At 40.1% G+C, this 18,576-nt stretch overlaps 1 protein-coding gene across 5 annotated transcripts in view; it reads right to left on the bottom strand.

Moving 5' to 3' along the window:
• Positions 1–18,576, bottom strand: part of LOC138746411 (uncharacterized) — a 34,761-nt gene that overhangs the window by 13,321 nt on the left and 2,864 nt on the right. For 3 of the 5 annotated variants that reach the window (XR_011346944.1, XM_069904568.1, XM_069904567.1), the window contains exons 2-8: positions 15,068–15,177; positions 12,793–12,907; positions 11,802–11,920; positions 10,052–10,094; positions 8,200–8,318; positions 4,363–4,456; positions 588–700 (exon numbers count right to left, since the gene is read on the bottom strand). Coding sequence is in view for 4 of the 5 variants with exons in the window: in XM_069904568.1 (XP_069760669.1) it covers positions 588–700; positions 4,363–4,456; positions 8,200–8,318; positions 10,052–10,094; positions 11,802–11,920; positions 12,793–12,907; positions 15,068–15,141 (677 nt within the window). In the remaining variant the exon portion in view is untranslated. Of the gene's footprint in view, positions 1–587; positions 701–4,362; positions 4,457–8,199; positions 8,319–10,051; positions 10,095–11,801; positions 11,921–12,792; positions 12,926–15,067; positions 15,178–18,576 lie in introns of those variants that run through there. The other 2 variants (XM_069904570.1, XM_069904569.1) reach the window with 2 other exon arrangements.

Genomic DNA, 18,576 nt, shown 5'->3' with positions numbered 1-18,576 from the left:
CAAAGAAAAGGTACAAGGACTGCCTAAAGAAATCTCTTGGTGCCTGCCACATTGACCACCGCCAGTGGGCTGATAACGCCTCAAACCGTGCATCTTGGCGCCTCACAGTTTGGCGGGCAGCAACCTCCTTTGAAGAAGACCGCAGAGCCCACCTCACTGACAAAAGGCAAAGGAGGAAAAACCCAACACCCAACCCCAACCAACCAATTTTCCCTTGCAACCGCTGCAATCGTGTCTGCCTGTCCCGCATCGGACTTGTCAGCCACAAACGAGCCTGCAGCTGACGTGGACTTTTTACCCCCTCCATAAATCTTCGTCCGCGAAGCCAAGCCAAAGATACACAATCGCAATAAACTGGATTTATTGAAAAACACAGATTAAAAAATCTGTCACTTTCTCAGATAAATCATTTTTAGTAGGGCAGCATATGTAACAAGATAGCTGTCACCCTATCTTAACATCGGTCAGGCACGAGCACTTGTCCACTTAAGCTGTAAAAGCTTGAAGGTCAAGCTCGCTAGCAAACTATTTTTTTTGCTGAATTGTTTTTCGGATAGCGGAACAACACAAAAGCTCAAGCTTCATACCTTTTTAAATCAAAGCTTCCCCAAGTAGCGCCACCTGGTTTTGGAGTCATTATTGTGGCGAGCTTTTCGAGAATATTGACATTTTCTGCCTCTATTTTAGCCAAGTCCCTTGTCTGTGAAAATCATGCATAAACTTAAATTAAAATTTAAAATAAGCATTGCCATGTGCAATGAAACATCAGTGACTCAAACATCAAGGAAAAAAGTTTTGTTCCATGAGGAGGGATACATTTTTGAGAGGTTCCAACCACTCTACCTATAATATTTCAACTTCAGGCAACATTAGAATTTTACAGAATTGAAATACTGTCAATGCTGAAAAACTAACAAAGATAGAAAATACTACAAATGCTCAGACCCTGAGCCAACCTATAAATGGAAAAACAAACATTTAACATTTCAGGGCAATGGATGAAAATTAAATAATCCATAAAGTTAACTCTTCAGTCTGTAGATTCTATTTGACCTTCTAGACTCCACCAACATATTGGTTTTTGTAACCAAATTAGCCTGTTTAGTTGTTTTCCCAGTAGTAGATGTTAATTGTCCACACATTATCAAATTTTAATCAAATTTTCTCAATTTTTGTGAAGTATATGATAAATAAAACCATTTGTCAGTGGAAGAGTCACAGCAAGTCGAACCGCTGCCTCACATCTCCTGTGAAGGGAATTCTGACCTTCAGTGGTGACTATGTAGAGTTTTTTTCTCTGTGAACGTGTGGGTTTCTCCCAGATGTTGCGTTACCTCCCTCCTCCCAAATGCATGCTGATTGGCTTGTTAATTGGCTGATGTAAACCACACCCTCATGTGGATGGGTGGTAGGAGTATCAGAGGTGTCTATAAACATCTGTGCAAGAATAGGTTACAGGAAAATAAGTGGGGGATTGGATTGATGGGATTGCTCTGACAGTTTGTCAGAAAATATGAGAAGAATAAATTACGCCATCAGGGAAGAGGTCTCGGTGCCACAAGACTTGCACCATCAGGTTCAGGAACAGCTGAATATCAGACTCCTTAACAATAAACTCAATCAGGGACTCATTTCGCGACTCTTTTTTTAAAAAATTCTCTCTGTATTGCACCATTTATATTTCTTCATTTGCGTGCCTGTGTACATTGAGTACAGATTTTTTTTTCGTTTAAATGTGGTTTTATTTATCACAAAAATTGAGAAAATTTGATTAAAAATATGTAAAAATTGGTAATTCTGCCTCACTCGCTGACAATAAATCTAAATCTGAATCTGAAATATGAATTCTGGCTCGTTTTGGCCAAAGATTTGAAGTAAAAGCCTTCTGGCCAAAATGGAGTTTCTTACAATTGATTTTTGAATACTCCTGCAGAATACGATGATAATTGGACAAAATCTACCAAACACCTAAATCTCAAGTCGAACCGCTGCTTCACATCTCCTGTGATGGTAATTCTGACCTTCAGTGGTGACTATATAGGGTTTGCTCACATTTTCTCTGTGAACGTGTGGGTTTCTCCCAGATTGCCGTGGAAGTTGAGTCAGCCTTCATGCAATTTCAGTTCGCTGCTTGGAAGCTCAGACTGCTATCATCACATTTCTACATGCTAATGCACTAGGGCTTCACAGCAGTCTAACATTCTGCTCTCCAGCAGCTTACCAGATTGCTTCAGGCACCAGTGACAGGGTGGTAATGGCTCAATGCTGGATGACCTGGCTGTCCTCCAGTGGTATGCTTCATGCTTCCAGCACCACTACTTTATCAATGCCCTATCTATAACACTTTTCTTGGAGCTGTGCAGAGAACAAAACAAAGGACTCTACATCACCTTTGTTGACCTCACCAAAGCCTTCGACACTGTGAGCAGGAAAGGGCTTTGGCAAATACTAGAGCGCATCGGATGTCCCCCAAAGTTCCTCAACATGACTATCCAACTGCACGAAAACCAACAAGGTCGGGTCAGATACAGCAATGAGCTCTCTGAACCCTTCTCCATTAACAATGGCGTGAAGCAAGGCTGTGTTCTCGCACCAACCCACTTTTCAATCTTCTTCAGCATGATGCTGAACCAAGCCATGAAAGACCCCAACAATGAAGACGCTGTTTACATCCGGTACCGCACGGATGGCAGTCTCTTCAATCTGAGGCGCCTGCAAGCTCACACCAAGACACAAGAGAAACTTGTCCGTGAACTACTCTTTGCAGACGATGCCGCTTTAGTTGCCCATTCAGAGCCAGCTCTTCAGCGCTTGACGTCCTGCTTTGCGGAAACTGCCAAAATGTTTGGCCTGGAAGTCAGCCTGAAGAAAACTGAGGTCCTCCATCAGCCAGCTCCCCACCATGACTACCAGCCCCCCCACATCTCCATCGGGCACACAAAACTCAAAACGGTCAACCAGTTTACCGATCTCGGCTGCTCCATTTCATCAGATGCAAGGATCGACAATGAGATAGACAACAGACTCGCCAAGGCAAATAGCGCCTTTGGAAGACTACACAAAAGAGTCTGGAAAAACAACCAACTGAAAAACCTCACAAAGATAAGCGTATACAGAGCCGTTGTCATACCCACACTCCTGTTCGGCTCCGAATCATGGGTCCTCTACCGGCACCACCTACGGCTCCTAGAACGCTTCCACCAGCATGGTCACCGCTCCATCCTCAACATCCATTGGAGCGCTTTCATCCCTAACGTCGAAGTACTCGAGATGGCAGATGTCGACAGCATCGAGTCCACGCTGCTGAAGATCCAGCTGCGCTGGATGGGTCACGTCTCCAGAATGGAGGACCATCGCCTTCCCAAGATCGTGTTATATGGCGAGCTCTCCACTGGCCACCGTGACAGAGGTGCACCAAAGAAAAGGTACAAGGACTGCCTAAAGAAATCTCTTGGTGCCTGCCACATTGACCACCGCCAGTGGGCTGATAACGCCTCAAACCGTGCATCTTGGCGCCTCACAGTTTGGCGGGCAGCAACCTCCTTTGAAGAAGACCGCAGAGCCCACCTCACTGACAAAAGGCAAAGGAGGAAAAACCCAACACCCAACCCCAACCAACCAATTTTCCCCTGCAACCGCTGCAACCGTGTCTGCCTGTCCCGCATCGGACTTGTCAGCCACAAACGAGCCTGCAGCTGACGTGGACTTTTTACCCCCTCCATAAATCTTCGTCCGCGAAGCCAAGCCAAAGGAAGATCTATAACACTTCACAAACTGCTACATCCCATTCAAATGATACTGTCTGCAACCAGAGTATTAGACGTACCCTATAAAATTATAATTTCTGTAACACAATTCAATAACTGGTACAATATTAAATGAATTGCCTTGTAATTTAGTGGGAGCATGAAAGAGCATGGCAATCTGACAAAATCTTTTCAATGGAAAAGTCTGAAGTTATTTTGTCATAACAACTAGATGTTAATTTTAGGCATACAGCACATAACAGACCCTTTCGACCTATGAGCTCATGCTACTCAATTGACCTACAACACTGGAACGATTTGAAGGGTGGGTGGAAAACAGAGCACCCACAAGAAACCCACGCAGACACACGGAGAACATACAAACTCCTCAGACAGTGCCAGATTTGAACCCTGGTCGGTGGCACTGTAAGTGTCGCACTAACCACATCACCCTTGTGACTACAAATTATTTATTGGTCCTCACCTTTCCAACTTCTGAAGGAAAATTATAAAACTCATGAAAACTAAGTAATTAAAGGCATTAAATAAATGAGTGGTGCTAGAAAGGTGGCAAGTGTTTATTTGCCATTTTGTGCTAAAAGTCATGTCTGCTTACCTTCTGCTCTTTTGGGACTGGTTTTCTGGACATCACACTTCTGGGCTCCTGTGAAATTAGTGGCAGCTTATCCTGTGCTGGTTTGCCATCCCATCTGTAAGAAACCAGGTGTTAAATATGGGGTGGGACGCTTAGCGCAAAGCTATTACATTGCCAGCGACCAGGGTTCAAAACCAGTGCTCTCTGTAAGGAACTTGTACATTCTCCCCGTGTCTGCATGAGTTCCCCCCAGGTGCTCCGGTTTCCTCCCCACCACTCAAAAAAAGGTACCTGGGGTTACAGGTTAATTGAGTGTAATTGGGCAGCACGAGCTTGTGGGCCGGATGGACCTGTTACTGTGCTGCATGTCTAAATTAAAATTTTAAATTCAACCAGTTCCAACACTGAAACAGCAGCACGGGCCATTGTTGTGTTCTCAAAGGAAGTTATTTTATTTATTTTAAACAAAAGTAAAGAGCATCATACCCTCTACCTTCACAGACATCCCTTCTATAAAACTTTTCATTCAGTAATATCATTTTCTTTTTATTTATATGATGAAAATATATAAACATTATGCATCAAACTTGGCCAATATATAGTTGGCCAGACATTGTTTGGAAGTGGAGTCATCCTGTTATAACGACGGATTAATTTTGCATGCCATTAATCGAGCCTTGCATGTCAGAAGGGTCTGTCACTCATCACATCACATGGGATACCAACTTCTGGACTGCTCTGATACACACAATACTATGTGAGTTGTCTATAATATTTCAGGGTCAAAGGGGACATCAAGAATCTAAGCATTTCTCAAACTGCAAGAGAAAGAACATTGAAATAAGCTGTAAACCCAAACAAAAGTGGGAACAAGATATAAATATAAAGAATGAAACATGGGAAAAGCTATGCTCCGGAACTATGAGAAATACAATAAACACGAGGTTACGCATGATACAATATAATTGGTTACACAGGCTATACATCACACCCCAAAAGTTAAATAAATGGGACCAAATAGTATCAGATAGATGTTTTCGCTGTAAGAAGGAAATGGGAACAACAGTACATGCAATTTGGGCATGTGAGAAAGTGGAAAAGTTTTGGGAAGATCTAAATCAGGTATTAAATAAAATCACAAAAAGCAACATACCAAAAAACCCAGAGATCTTTCTTCTAAGTAATATAAGAAGTAAAGAATTAGGCCTCAAACTGGATGGAGCACAAAAAAGATTTATTATGATAGCCTTAGCTGTAGCAAAAAAATGTATAATGTCAACCTGGAAATCAGAAGAGATCCTGAGAATACAGCAATGGTACATAGAAATGAATAAATGTATTTCATTGGAAAAAATAACATAATTTAAGAAATAACATCACAGTATTTGAACAAATTTGGGCACCGTACTTGGAACACAACAGAGGGCCAACCGCGGACCTCCACCCCCTAAAAGGACAGAAGAAACCCAGTTTGTAAAAGTAGATGACACAATTTTCTTGTTTATTTTCATTGTGTGATGACATTGTTTAATGGGTTTAATGTATCGTATATGTTGAACGTTTAGTGGGTGGGGAGGGGGTGGGAAAAGGGAGGGAAGGGAGGGGGGTAAAAGGGGAGAAAATGACACTGTATATTCAAGAGGGAAATGTTTATGTGTATTTTGGTCAATATGGTTCATAGTGTGAAAAATAAAAAAAATTTAAAAAAAGAATCTAAGCATTTCTGGCAAGGCCACTATTTACTGCCAATTGGTGCTAGTCAATAGCCAATGCCAAAGAAGGTGCTTCATTTTTCTCTTGTGGAAGATGGTTATTGCCTTGCACCTTTGCTCAGCAATGAGACTGTGTAGATTCTCCTTTAGTAATACAAATGGGAAGGGGAATCAAATTATTTTTTTTATTTTATAAATTTCAGATGTGTTTAAATAGTGAAATCAAGAAGAGACATCAATGCCCAGAATGTAGGTCATTACCAACTGTGAAGAGATAAAAATAAATCCACGATTACTCAACGCCTCAACATCAGAAGAAAGTTTCACAGCTCAGAAGATCCTGTAGCGAGTGACGAGTAACCTTTGAGGGATGGACACACAGTGTTTTGCCGCTAATGCGCACAATTGACTTATCATGGATGGTCTTGATCTGGACTTCTAGGAAAATCTGCTAAGTAAGCTGGTTCATGTTATATTCAGGAAGAATGTACCCAACACCCAACCCCAACCAACCAATTTTCCCCTGCAACCGCGTCTGCCTTTCCCGCATCGGACTTGTCAGCCACAAACGAGCCTGCAGCTGACATGGACATTTACCCCCTCCATAAATCTTCGTCCGCAAAGCCAAGCCAAAGAAGAATCTGGCTCCTGAACCTCCCCTTACTACCCAAACCTATTCTGTGATGACTAAAACTGACCTGTTTGCACTATTTTTTTTGCACTATTTATTCTTTATATTTATTATCTCTTTCCAAACTGGGGTAATTTAATGTAAACCCTTGTAGCTGGTGTATCTTAACATACTTGTTGCAGCAAGTGTTCTGAAAAGCCATCAACATTCAAGATTCCCTACCCACCTCCCTTCCAATTTCTGAATTGTGGGGGGGGGGAGGGGGGGGCGTGGTGCAGGGGCAATTATTTGCATGAGCTCCAGGAGAAATTGTCCTGCCGTCAGGAAGATGAGCTTTTATTTTCATCAAAATGTGGGGAGAACAGCAGCACATAACTTACGGATATGTCAGTGAGAAGAAAGAACTGAAAGTCAAGCATCAATGACTATAGCAGAAAATCAGATATGACTGCAGAGAGATTTTTTTTGAACTGAAATCCATAGGCAGTACCTTGTACATTACATTTTCTCAGGCCAAATACTTTAATTTCTATTTCCTGCTTACGATAAGTCAGATTTCTTCATGCCCTCAGTTCACACTGTAGTGCAGTTACAATGAACTTTCGTCCATTCTAAGGATGATGAGCATTTTCTATCTGTCCTTTTTATCATGGCAGATTCCCCAATGACCTTTGCTGAACTTATGAGAGTCAGGAATAGCTGGACATCCCCTGGATGGCGGTGAAGGAGTACATTTCTGGCAAGGAGGAGTGCTCAATGAAGAACTGTCCTCGGGATCTCCAAATTGTGCTGCATAATTAAAGTTGACTATATTGCACCGCAGCACAAGCTTTTGGGCATGTAATATGAACAAATCCGATATATTTGGAGCAACGTCATTGTCAAATTGATAGATAAGTCTGAATGAGAGGTGGTCATTTATAAGGAAAAGAAGACAGAGATTTGAATAATTCCTGAACAAGTGAGCAGACATATTTGAAAGGAAATTAACAATTTATTAGTAATCCTCTGATTCAAATTAAAATCTGAGATTATTTTTAAAATGTATAAAGAGGTCGGAGGAAAGGTAAATTTAAAAATGGAGTTTTTAAGCAAGCAGATCCAAGGTTGGGAAATACGAAAGCCTGAAGTCATTGCCCCTGCACCACCACCACCACCCCCCCACACCCCCCCCCCCCCACCTCCCACAATACAAAGCTTTCAATCATTGCAGCATATTGATTAAGAGAGAATTTCTCAAATACTGTTGGTGGAACCTTCCCATTGAACCACGTATAATGTGAAGATGAACTTGAACTACAGGCGAGTTTTCATTTTCACAACTAAGTACAGTTAGAAAAGGAAGATAAATTCTTTAATGAAATGCTTTTACCAGGGCAACTGCAGTGATTCAAGAACGTAATTCACTGCCACCTTCTCAAGGGCAATTAGGTTTGAGCAATAAATGCTGGCCTCCAGATCCTGAATATTGATAACAAAAAGATCTAGCACTAATATGCAAACCAAATAACCTACTTGCTTTTCTTGTAGTCATTCCAGCTAGGGCCTCCTGGTTGAGGAGCCATTATAGTAGCCAATCGCTCCAGTATTGCAAGGTTTTCATTTTCAATCGCTAAACGTTCCTTCTCACGCTTCTGCAATAAGTGGAACCAATAACACAGTTGTTTGACAAATGGAATTAGAAATTGGCACACCAAGGTAATTTACTACTGTGAGCCCAGGTCTGCACAACCATGTACCATGAAGTCGACAATGAACAGATATTTTGTGACAGGCATTTCAATGTGCTATTATTTAATTTTGCATCCTCATAGTCTGTAGCCAGTTTCATGCAAGTCTTCTTCAAAGTTATTCAAAATAGAGGTCATGTGCTGTCTCACCTTGGACCAATTGGCACTTACATTATACTTGGTGAAACGCAGTCTCATAATATAGTGCGAGAATAACAAACTGGGTCTCAACAAGGACAAGACGATGGAGATAATCATGGACTTCATGAGGAGCAGGAAAGACCACCCTCCATGCCACATCAGTAGCTGTGTAATGGAGAGATTAAAGAGCACCAAATCCCTTGGAGCCCACTTAACTAGTGACCTATTGTGGGGACATAATATCTCCTCACTTGTCAGGGAGGTGCAACAGTGACTGCCCTTCCTGAGAAGACTGAAATGAGCAAGGCTACCAGCCACCATTATGACAACCTTCTATAGAGCTCTATTGAGAGCATCCTGGATGGCTGCATCACAGTGTGGTACAGTTGCTGCAGAGAAATGCATTGGAGGTCAATCCATAGAGTGGCAGAGAGGATCACTGGGGTCTCCTTCCCCACAATTCACCCCCCCCCCCCACCCCACCATGAACGTGATCTACTAGGATCGTTGTCTGAAATGGGTACACAAAATTATTGAGGGTCCCTTCCACCCTGCACACAGCATCTTTTGGGCATGAGCCCTTGTTAAAGGTATGAGCAAAAAGTAGGCAGGCCCCCAAATCAAAAGATTGGTGAGAAGGACAGGGGAGGAGGACAGACCAAAAGGTGATAATTGGACATGGAAAGGAGAGGAAAGGTGAGAATTGATCGAGGGAGGGGTGGCTCTGTGAATGCAGAGCTATAAGAAAGGAGACAGAGGGAAAAGGAGAGAGAGAGAGACAGACAGACAGAGAGAGAGACAGAGACAGACAGAGACAGAGACAGAGACAGAGACAGAGACAGAGACAGAGACAGAGACAGAGACAGAGAAAGGAGAAATTGGGCTAGATGGGAGTGGGATTAAAAGAAACTGGAGAGTCAATGTTAATGCCATCTGATTTTGAGGGTGCCCAAACGGAAGATGAGGTGTTGTGATTCCTCCAATCTGCATGTCGTCTCTGTCTGGTAATGCGCGAGACCATGGACACATACATCAGCATGGGAATTGAAACAGAGTATCCCTAACATGACTGCAGACAACCTTTCCCAGAATAGATAGTACAATCATGGTATGCTTTAAGTTATGTTTATCATATGACAAATCACCACCACCAACAAGTTTGTATTAAGCTAATTACATCATCAATGGTTTTTTAATAATGTTAATTGCACATATAACAAAATGTCAATAAACTAAGGGAAAAGTGTAATGTTACTGTTCAAAATCGATAACACCATTCTTGCTGTTTTCCACATCATACTACATCCACATACCCATCTGTTGCCATCCATGTCTTGACAATTCAAGTAATTACTGTCGTGAGGGTATTTGCCTCCACCATCTAATCAGACTCCAACCCACTGTATGTGGAGAGAAATGCCCCCTCAGATTCCCTTCAACCTCCTACCAATCACTCTCTTGTCTGCTAAACAACCTCAGAACTGAGCATATCCTACCTGCTGCTTCAGCTTGATTTCTTCACGATCAAATTTTGGTGGCCTTTAAATAAAAGTTAAACAGTGAATTCATACTAAATTTTTTTAAAGTATGCAAAATATCCAGCATATTTTGCATTTTGATCTTAGTCCATTAAATGCTAGGAAACTTCAAATGAAAGGCTGTGTACAACCAGTCAACTAAAGGCACAAAAAAGTATCACAAAAAGCTTCAAGACTTTCATAAGCGATATAATTTATGAATACCAAATATTATATTTAACACATCATACCAATGGGGAGAAGGTGTGGAAGTAGAAACAATCAATTTAGGCACAAGACCAGAAAAAAAAGAGAGCCACCATCTTGGGTATCAACTGCTCTACAAGTTAGGGGCTAAATTGAACAAAATTTGCTATATGCGTTAATGCCACAATTGCTGACAAGATCCTAACATGTGTAGCACAGTCGCAATGAGGTTCTGTCAAGCATTTAAGCAGTTTTACCACACTGATTCTCCTTGGTGGGACAGGGAAGAAGCACAGAAGAAAAAAAACAAAGATATTTTAAATGTGCCCTTACTAATACAACTTGCATTACTTTAAACATCATTCAATATGGGATTGTGCGATCAAAGTTTAAAAATTAATTTGGAAAATGATACACAAAATCTGCTAAGAATCTCATCCAACATCTTTGAGGATATCATTGCAAAATAAAGTCATGTGGCTATAGGAAATGTACACTGTTCTATATTTCCGTGTGTGCATATTTTGATATAGAAAATTGCTTCCTCGGGAGTTTGCGGAGCTTTGGTCTGACACCAGAAACCCTAGCAAATTTTTAGAGGAGTGGTGGAAAGTGCGCTGATCGACTGCATCACAGTCTGGTATGGGGACATCAATACCCCTGAGCGTAAAGTCCTCCAAAAGGTAGTGGACACAGCCAGGGACATCACAGGCAAAACCCTTTACACCATTGAGTACAATAGGAACACTGCTGTTGGAGAGCAGCAACAATCATCAAAGATCCACACCCCCCCAGCACACACTCTGTTTTCATTACTGCCCATCAGGAAAGAGGTAGAGGTGCCACAAGACTTGAACCACTAGGTTCCACCATCAGACTCCTCAACAACAAACTCAATCATAAAGTCTGGTTCACTTTCCTTAGATGGATCCATAGAGAGAATATGCAAACTCAACACAGACAGCACACAAGATCAACAGAATTGAATCTGGGTCCCTGGTGTTGAAAGTCACCCGAGTTTGGTCCTGAAGAAACATGATTTTCTCCTCTGCCAGGTACTTCTACTACAGAATCTACAATCACTACTGACAACATTATCCATCAAGATCATTTTGTATTTGAGGGTGGCCTTCCGAAGGCAAGAGTGAAACAAATAAACAAAGATAGTGCTGTTCCCTGTGGATAAATTCCCCATGAAGAAAATAAAATATATATCTTCGGCAACAAAGGTACTTAGTATTTTTTTTCAGGAACGTGCAACTATTCAATCACATTAAATGACACCTTGCTGCTATTTTTCCTCCTCTTGGTTGCCATTCGTTTTGTTTTCTCGTGGTTCATAGAAATCCCCTTAATTTACTGAGATATCATGGCTCCTGAGAAACTTCAAATTAATAAATGGGGGGGAAAAAAAGCTGGAAATCTTTTATAAAAATGAGATATTCTGTTTGTCATGTGTAAATATTAACATTCAACTGAAAAGCTCACAACTGAGTCATTCGAGAAACAAATCATATCCTACCTTTTCAAATTATAAGCACTTGAAACAAGTGCACCTCCCGGAGGGTTCATTACTTTAGCAATCCTTTCAAGTAGGGAGATATTACCCCTTTCAATGTTTTGATGAATTCTTGCATCTTCCTAATACAATAAATAACTGAAATGAGGATCAATGGAAAACAAAAATGCATTTATTCTTTATTGGGAAAGGGAGGCCTTGCCAAATGAACATTTTTTGCCCATTCACCACCTTTTACTATAATTATGACACAAATTACTCACAACACTAAAGGGGACCATTTGCCCATGGGTCCATATCAGCTGACAAGATGCTTCCCCATTCGTCCTAATCTCCCTCTCATGTTTTCCCTGAATCCCTGCAACTTATTTTCTCTTACACCTGCCCATAAACTTCTTCCCATTTACCTACATTAGGTATTACACCACTTTTTTTCTAGCACTAACTGTAACTATGAATATTGATTTATCCATCCTTTATGTTTATTATCTCCTTCTGTATTGGGTAATATTTATAATCTTCTGCACTGCACTTGATATATCTTACCAGTTTGGATGCAACCAGTGAGAATTTTGGTGCATACTGAACTTATGTAGATGATAATAAATTAATTATCATTATCAAAGCTCAATTCCAGATTGTTTAAATTTAATTTCACGAAATAGAATTGGCTTGAACTCCACGACAAGTATTAATGGGCTCCCATACTTGTGCACGACATCTTTGAAAAATAACATAGTAGTAAAATTCTCACATTTGGAAATGATCAGGGGTGTGACATCCATGATAAAAACAGATAAAGAGATAAATGTACTCTACTTCATAATAAAAACTCTAAAACATATAGAATGTATTCTTTCTCGCAGGTGTCCTTATTTCTAAAGTAGCAACCATCCCATCCTGATAATGGTCTGAAGAGCAGAAATTGTAAGGTAAGGATTAATGTTTACTTCCAAAAAAATCCGTTTGGTTTATATCATTAAGTGAATCTTACCTGAAGCCTGTTGCTGAATGCTCCCCGATTCTTGCTTGTGTCTCTTTTTTGGGGTACAGTCTGATTGGATCCAGACCACTTTGGTGCTGCGTTCTGTTGCCTGCCCCTTTTCGAACTAGAAGAAATTAGTTACCTGGTCAAACAATTCAAGAAATAACAGTATAGTACTGCGGTAAGTCTATCCCATAGAATTTTACATAATTAAGTATATTGAACATTGATTAAAATATACAGCAAAAGACTGGAATTTAAAAAAACATAATCAGGAGCAATATCTTCTGTACACTCTATGTATAGCAAAACTGTTCAGACATTTATGAGAAGCACTTATAATTTGTCAATATACTACTCACAGAGAAAACTATCAGAATGATCTAAGAGCAAAGGAAGATCTATCTCACATATAGTAACAAAAAGTAATGTTGTTATACCTGTACAAAAGCCACAAATCTGAGATGACAATAACAGAATTTTACTCCATCTATTAATTAAATTTAGTTACAAAAGTTTTGGATTCATTCATGTCACAAGTTTTAGATGAACAACTTCAAATGTCTTAACCGGTCTAAATATGAAAAGATCTGTAAGGAGTTTGCACATTCTCTCCATGTCTGTATAGGTTTTCTCCAAGTGCACTGTTTTTTTTTGTGCCCTACTTCAAAATATATGGGGATTGTAAGATAATTGGGGTATTTGGGCAGCAAGGGATCGTGGGCCGGAAGAACCTAGCACCATGCTGTTGTCTAAATTAAATATAACATTAACAATGGACTCAGTGAAAATTGCTGTTTGATGCAGAGTTCTAAATTTCTACTAAAATGTTTGCTACTACAAAGTATTTCAAACTTCACTCCACAACTTTCATGGAGTGCTACATTTGTCAGTCAGTTATCAATCCAATGTTGTCTCAAATTTTCCAATACACTTTCACGTGTCTCCATTTTCATAAGCCACTGAATTTTAAAAGAATAGGCTACTCTTATTTATATAATTCTAAGCAGTTAGATTTTATAAGCTCTTCTGAAAACTAATGTATAATCCTAAACTGTCACTTTATGTCAATTTGAACTGTTAATCGTCAAAATGGAAACTCCAGAGCAGAATAAGCTGTGACCTCATTAAGCCCAGCATCTGTAGACTTTCCTATTTCATTCAACTTACCATCATTATGTTCAAAATCTTTTACTTTAGTTTAGAGATTTCTGGCCCAAGAGCCCATGCCGCCAAAATACACCCATGTAAACAATTCACCCACTAACCCCAGGAAACCTGAGCACCCGGATGAAACCAACATGGTCACGTGAGAATGTACAAACTCCTTACAGACAGGGACGGATTCAAACCAGTGTCAATGGTGCTGTAAAAGCAGCATGCTAACTGCATATGCTTCAGGCAAACATTTCAAGCTCCTGTTTCTATTAAAATTATGCAATAGCAAGTGTGCCAAAGTTTATTTTTGTGAATGAACCAATTACCTTCAATTATTTACTGAAATCGACAGCTCTGCTACAGAATTAAGTTCCTGGAAATTAAGAACTTTTAAACTTAATTGGGCAGCATAATTTCCTGCTTGACAGTTTTCGTTAGAACATATTCAATTGGTCAATTATGACATTAAAAATTGTAAAACCCCTTCCAGCAGATTACTGCAGAAATCCTGGAATAAAATAGTAGCTTTTGAGCTTATAATTTTTCCTATGGCCTTTTGAACAAATGAATAATTCAATATAAAAATGTGACTAATGAATAATATCAAAAAACTGATAACCCTTCTCACTGTACAAGGTATTTTCTAATAAGTGAAGTATTGTGAATTTGGTTTTATGGTAGCAGTCTTAAAATTGGTTTAATAATCACCCAGCTCTGTTTATACTTTTCTGTTACTGCTGTGATACATCTAACCATGCTGGACATGTAAACATTTTCAAGATTTTAAATTTTACATGAAACAGAGATTGTGCCAAATTCGTGCAAACAGCTGCTGAATCTTTCTCTGTCGTGGAGCAAGGTTCAGTTACATTTTCACCTATCTTTTGCCTAAGAGCAGATGCCTTTGATTTGACAAGAGGCTCAACACATAAATTGTATATTTGAACAGTCACCAAGATACTAATTAACTATAAAGCACCATGAGATATTCCAAAGGAATAATATGGTGGCACAAATCCTCTTTCTCTTTCAGGCATTCCCCTAGTATGGCACAATCCTCATTATTTTTACAATAGTGTATTAAAAAATGTTAAAAGGATAGCAAAAAATAATGCAAACATCCTACCTTCTTAGCCCACTGCTAATCCTGTTGGATGTCTCTTCCTGGGAGGCTGTTTTTGTAGCTGATCTTTCTGCCATGGCAGTATTGACTTTTGCAGATTCATATACTTCCTTCTGGGATTAAAACAAATAATTTCCAGAAGTGATTTTTATTTGCTAAATCCATAGCAAGGTTCAAGAACACCAATGATAAATAAATCCAATTTTTATTTTACATTGTATTTTTACATTCTATTTCGTAACTTAAAACTCATAAAGAACTCTCCAGCACATAAGTTTTATTTTTCATCACCTAGTGTTGTGGACTTTTCAGTATGATCTCAATATATATGCAGTTTTTATTGAATGAAGCACCAACATTCACAAATAGAATAGTCCCCGTTTACTCGCAGGGATATGATCCCAGACCCCCAGCAGATGCCTGAAACCGTGGATAGTATCGACCCTATACACGGTATGCGCTGCTTAACATCCACAATACGTTCTGTGAAATTGGCATTTTGTGATGTGGTGGTTGAGTGAACACCATATTATATACTTAGCAAAGCTGTATGGGATAAGTGTACCTGTAAACTTTTTACAGTGGGGGGGCCAACATGGGGCAGTGGGCAGAGAGCGGGGCAATGGGATCAGCATGGGGGCCGACATGGGGCTATGGAGAAAGAGCAGGGCAGTGGGAGCAGTGTGAGGGCCAACACTGGGATGTAGGGAGAGAGCAGGGCAGTAGGATTAGTGTGGGGGCTGACACAGGGCTGTGGGGAGAGAGAGGGGCAATGGGATCAGTATGGGGGCCAACATGGGGCTGTGGGGAGAGAGCAGGGCAGTGGGATCAGTGTGGGGGCTGACACAGAGCTGTGGGAAGAGAGCAATGCAGTCAGATCAGTTTTAGACTATGGTTGGCCACAAGTAACTTAAACTGCGGAAAGTGGACCGTCGATAAGGACCACTGTACATATTTTTCAGATTTTTCTACACAAAAAAAGTACAAGTATTCATGAAGTTTGGGTCCAGTTCCCAGAGATTAAGGAATGCTTTGTAATATCCAATTCTTAGAGTAAAATAATTGCCTAATATGTCAAATTAATAGATAAATCAGAATCAATAAATACCAAACTTACCTAATTATTGCTCTAAAATCCTTGAAACTTTTTACATTTGCCAACATTGTTTAAAAGTCTGCATTTTTCCAGTTCTGCCTTCAGTTACTCTCTTCCCTGAACAATTCTCAGCTTTTCTCTCCTATCAATGTCCACCTCTTGGCCTATGCTCGTAACCCCTTCTTTGCTCCTCTCCCAACCCTTCCATTCAGGTGCCTGCCAGCTTTTTGCTCATACCTTGACAAATGGCTCAGGCCCGAAACGTTGAATATATACCTTTACCTCCGATGAATGCTGCGTGACCTGTTGAGTTTCTCCAGCAATTGTCTGCATTCACTAGGATTTTCTTCAGTATTTTTGTTCTTGTTGTAATTCCTAACTCTAACAAGATAACAGTTTACTACTGCTTGCAATATTCTTCGTTTTGTTGTCTCCTGTAATTGGTTTCAGCCCGATGATTTGGTTGCAGAAATAAGGAAAGTTCCATAAGCTAGTGCAAAAAAGCACTGACAAGTTTCAAACACGTGGCTATTTGTGCCAAGACAAAAGAACCTGTCTTATAGCAAAGGATCGATGGGTGTACATTAATATCAAGATATTGGTGGGGAAGAAAGCTGAAAAGTACAGAATGTGATACTTGGTTATTGTATTTAAAGCCTCATTTCTGTCAGATATTCCTTGCATATTGATTAAAATTCACAACTGTTACAAAATAATTTGTTAGAACAGCTCGAGCTGTACTTCAGAATCAGAATTCATTGTCATGAACATGCTATGAAATTCGTTGTTTTGCACAGAATTACAGATGCAAACTTTCTGTAAACTACATACTTTAAAATAGATTAGTGCAAAAGAGGAGAAGGTGAAGTGGTGTCAGTGGTTCGTTGTCCATTTGGAAAACCACTGCAAAGCGGAAGAAACTGTTTTTCTACTGTTGGGTGTTCGGCTTCAAGCTCCCGTACATCCTTCCTGATGGTTGTAGTGAGAAGAGGGCATGGCCTTGGGGGGGGGGGGGGTGATCAAGATCCTTAAGGATAGTCTGCTTTCTTGAGACACCACCTCTTGTAGATGTACTTAATTCAGTGAATATTGATGCCCATAATCGTGCTGGCCAAGTTCACAACACCCTGTAGTCTTTTCATGTCCTGTGCATTGGCACCTCCAAACCAGACAGTGATGCAACCAGTCAAGAGTGCTCTGCACCCGGTACATCTGTAGAAATTTGCAATAGTAGTTTGTGACATATCAAATCTCCATAAAATCATCACAAAGTTGAGCCTTCTTCGTGATTGCATCGACTTGGAGGCCCCAGATCTTCAGAGATGCTGACACCCAGGAATTTTAAGTTCTTAACACTTTCCACTGCTGACCTCGAGGACTGGTTTGTGTTCTCCTGATTTCTCCCTCCGAAAGTCCACATTCAGTTTCTTAGTTTTCCTAATGTTGAGTGCAAGGTTGTTGTCATGACACCACTCAACCAGTTGATCTATCTTCTGTACGCTTCCTCATTGCTATCTGTGATTCTGCTGTGGCGTCACCACCAAATTTATAGATGACTTTTGAATTGTCATGGAAGTAGAGCAAGTAGAGCAGTGGGCAAAGCATGCATCCTGGCGGTGCGCCTGTGTTGAATGTCAGTGAGGAAGAGATGTTGTTTCCAATTTGTATGGACTGATGATAAGGTCAAGGATTCAGTTCCAGAGGGAAGTACAGAGGCCCTGGTTTTGAAGCTTGCTGACCAGTACTGAGAGTAAATGGTGTTGAAAGCTGAGCTGCAGTCGATGAAAAGTAATGTTGTCGAGGTGATCCAAAGCCGAATGAAGAGCCAGTGAGATTATTATCTGTGGTGGAACGATTGAGGCGGTAGGGAAATTGCAGTGGGTCCAGACCTTTACTTGGGTAAAAATTATGCCATGACCAACTTCTCAAAGCATTTCATCATAGATGTGAGTGCAACTGGACAATAGTTGTAGAGGCAGCTCACTGCTCTTTTTAGCACTAGAATGATTGGTGTCCTTTTGAAGCAGGTGGGAATCTTCCTATCTAAACTTAGTTAGACAATTAAAATATTAAACTTAGTATCTTAAGTGCTTTATTTTGACCAAGGGAGTATAAAAAAAATTAAACACCCTCAACTTTGTTGTGGATTTAATAATATTATTCAAACTGAAGTTATTTTCACAACTTCATAATATGTAAAGGGATAATAAAAGCCTCATTTAAAATGTTACAATGAGGATCATGTTATAAATAGAAAATGTGTAAGCTTAATTTTGGAACACCAACAAAACTGGCTTGATTCAATAATCAGAATCAAAATTTATAGTCATGAACAAGTCATGAAATTCAGTGTTTTATGGCAGCTTCATAATGCAAAAATTCATATTATAAACATCTTACATCATTACTATAAATT

This window comes from Narcine bancroftii, chromosome 12, assembly GCF_036971445.1.
Source record: "Narcine bancroftii isolate sNarBan1 chromosome 12, sNarBan1.hap1, whole genome shotgun sequence".
Lineage (NCBI taxonomy): Eukaryota > Metazoa > Chordata > Chondrichthyes > Torpediniformes > Narcinidae > Narcine > Narcine bancroftii.
The sequence above is the reverse complement of the archived record's forward strand: the minus strand, read 5'-3'. Positions and strand labels throughout refer to the sequence as shown.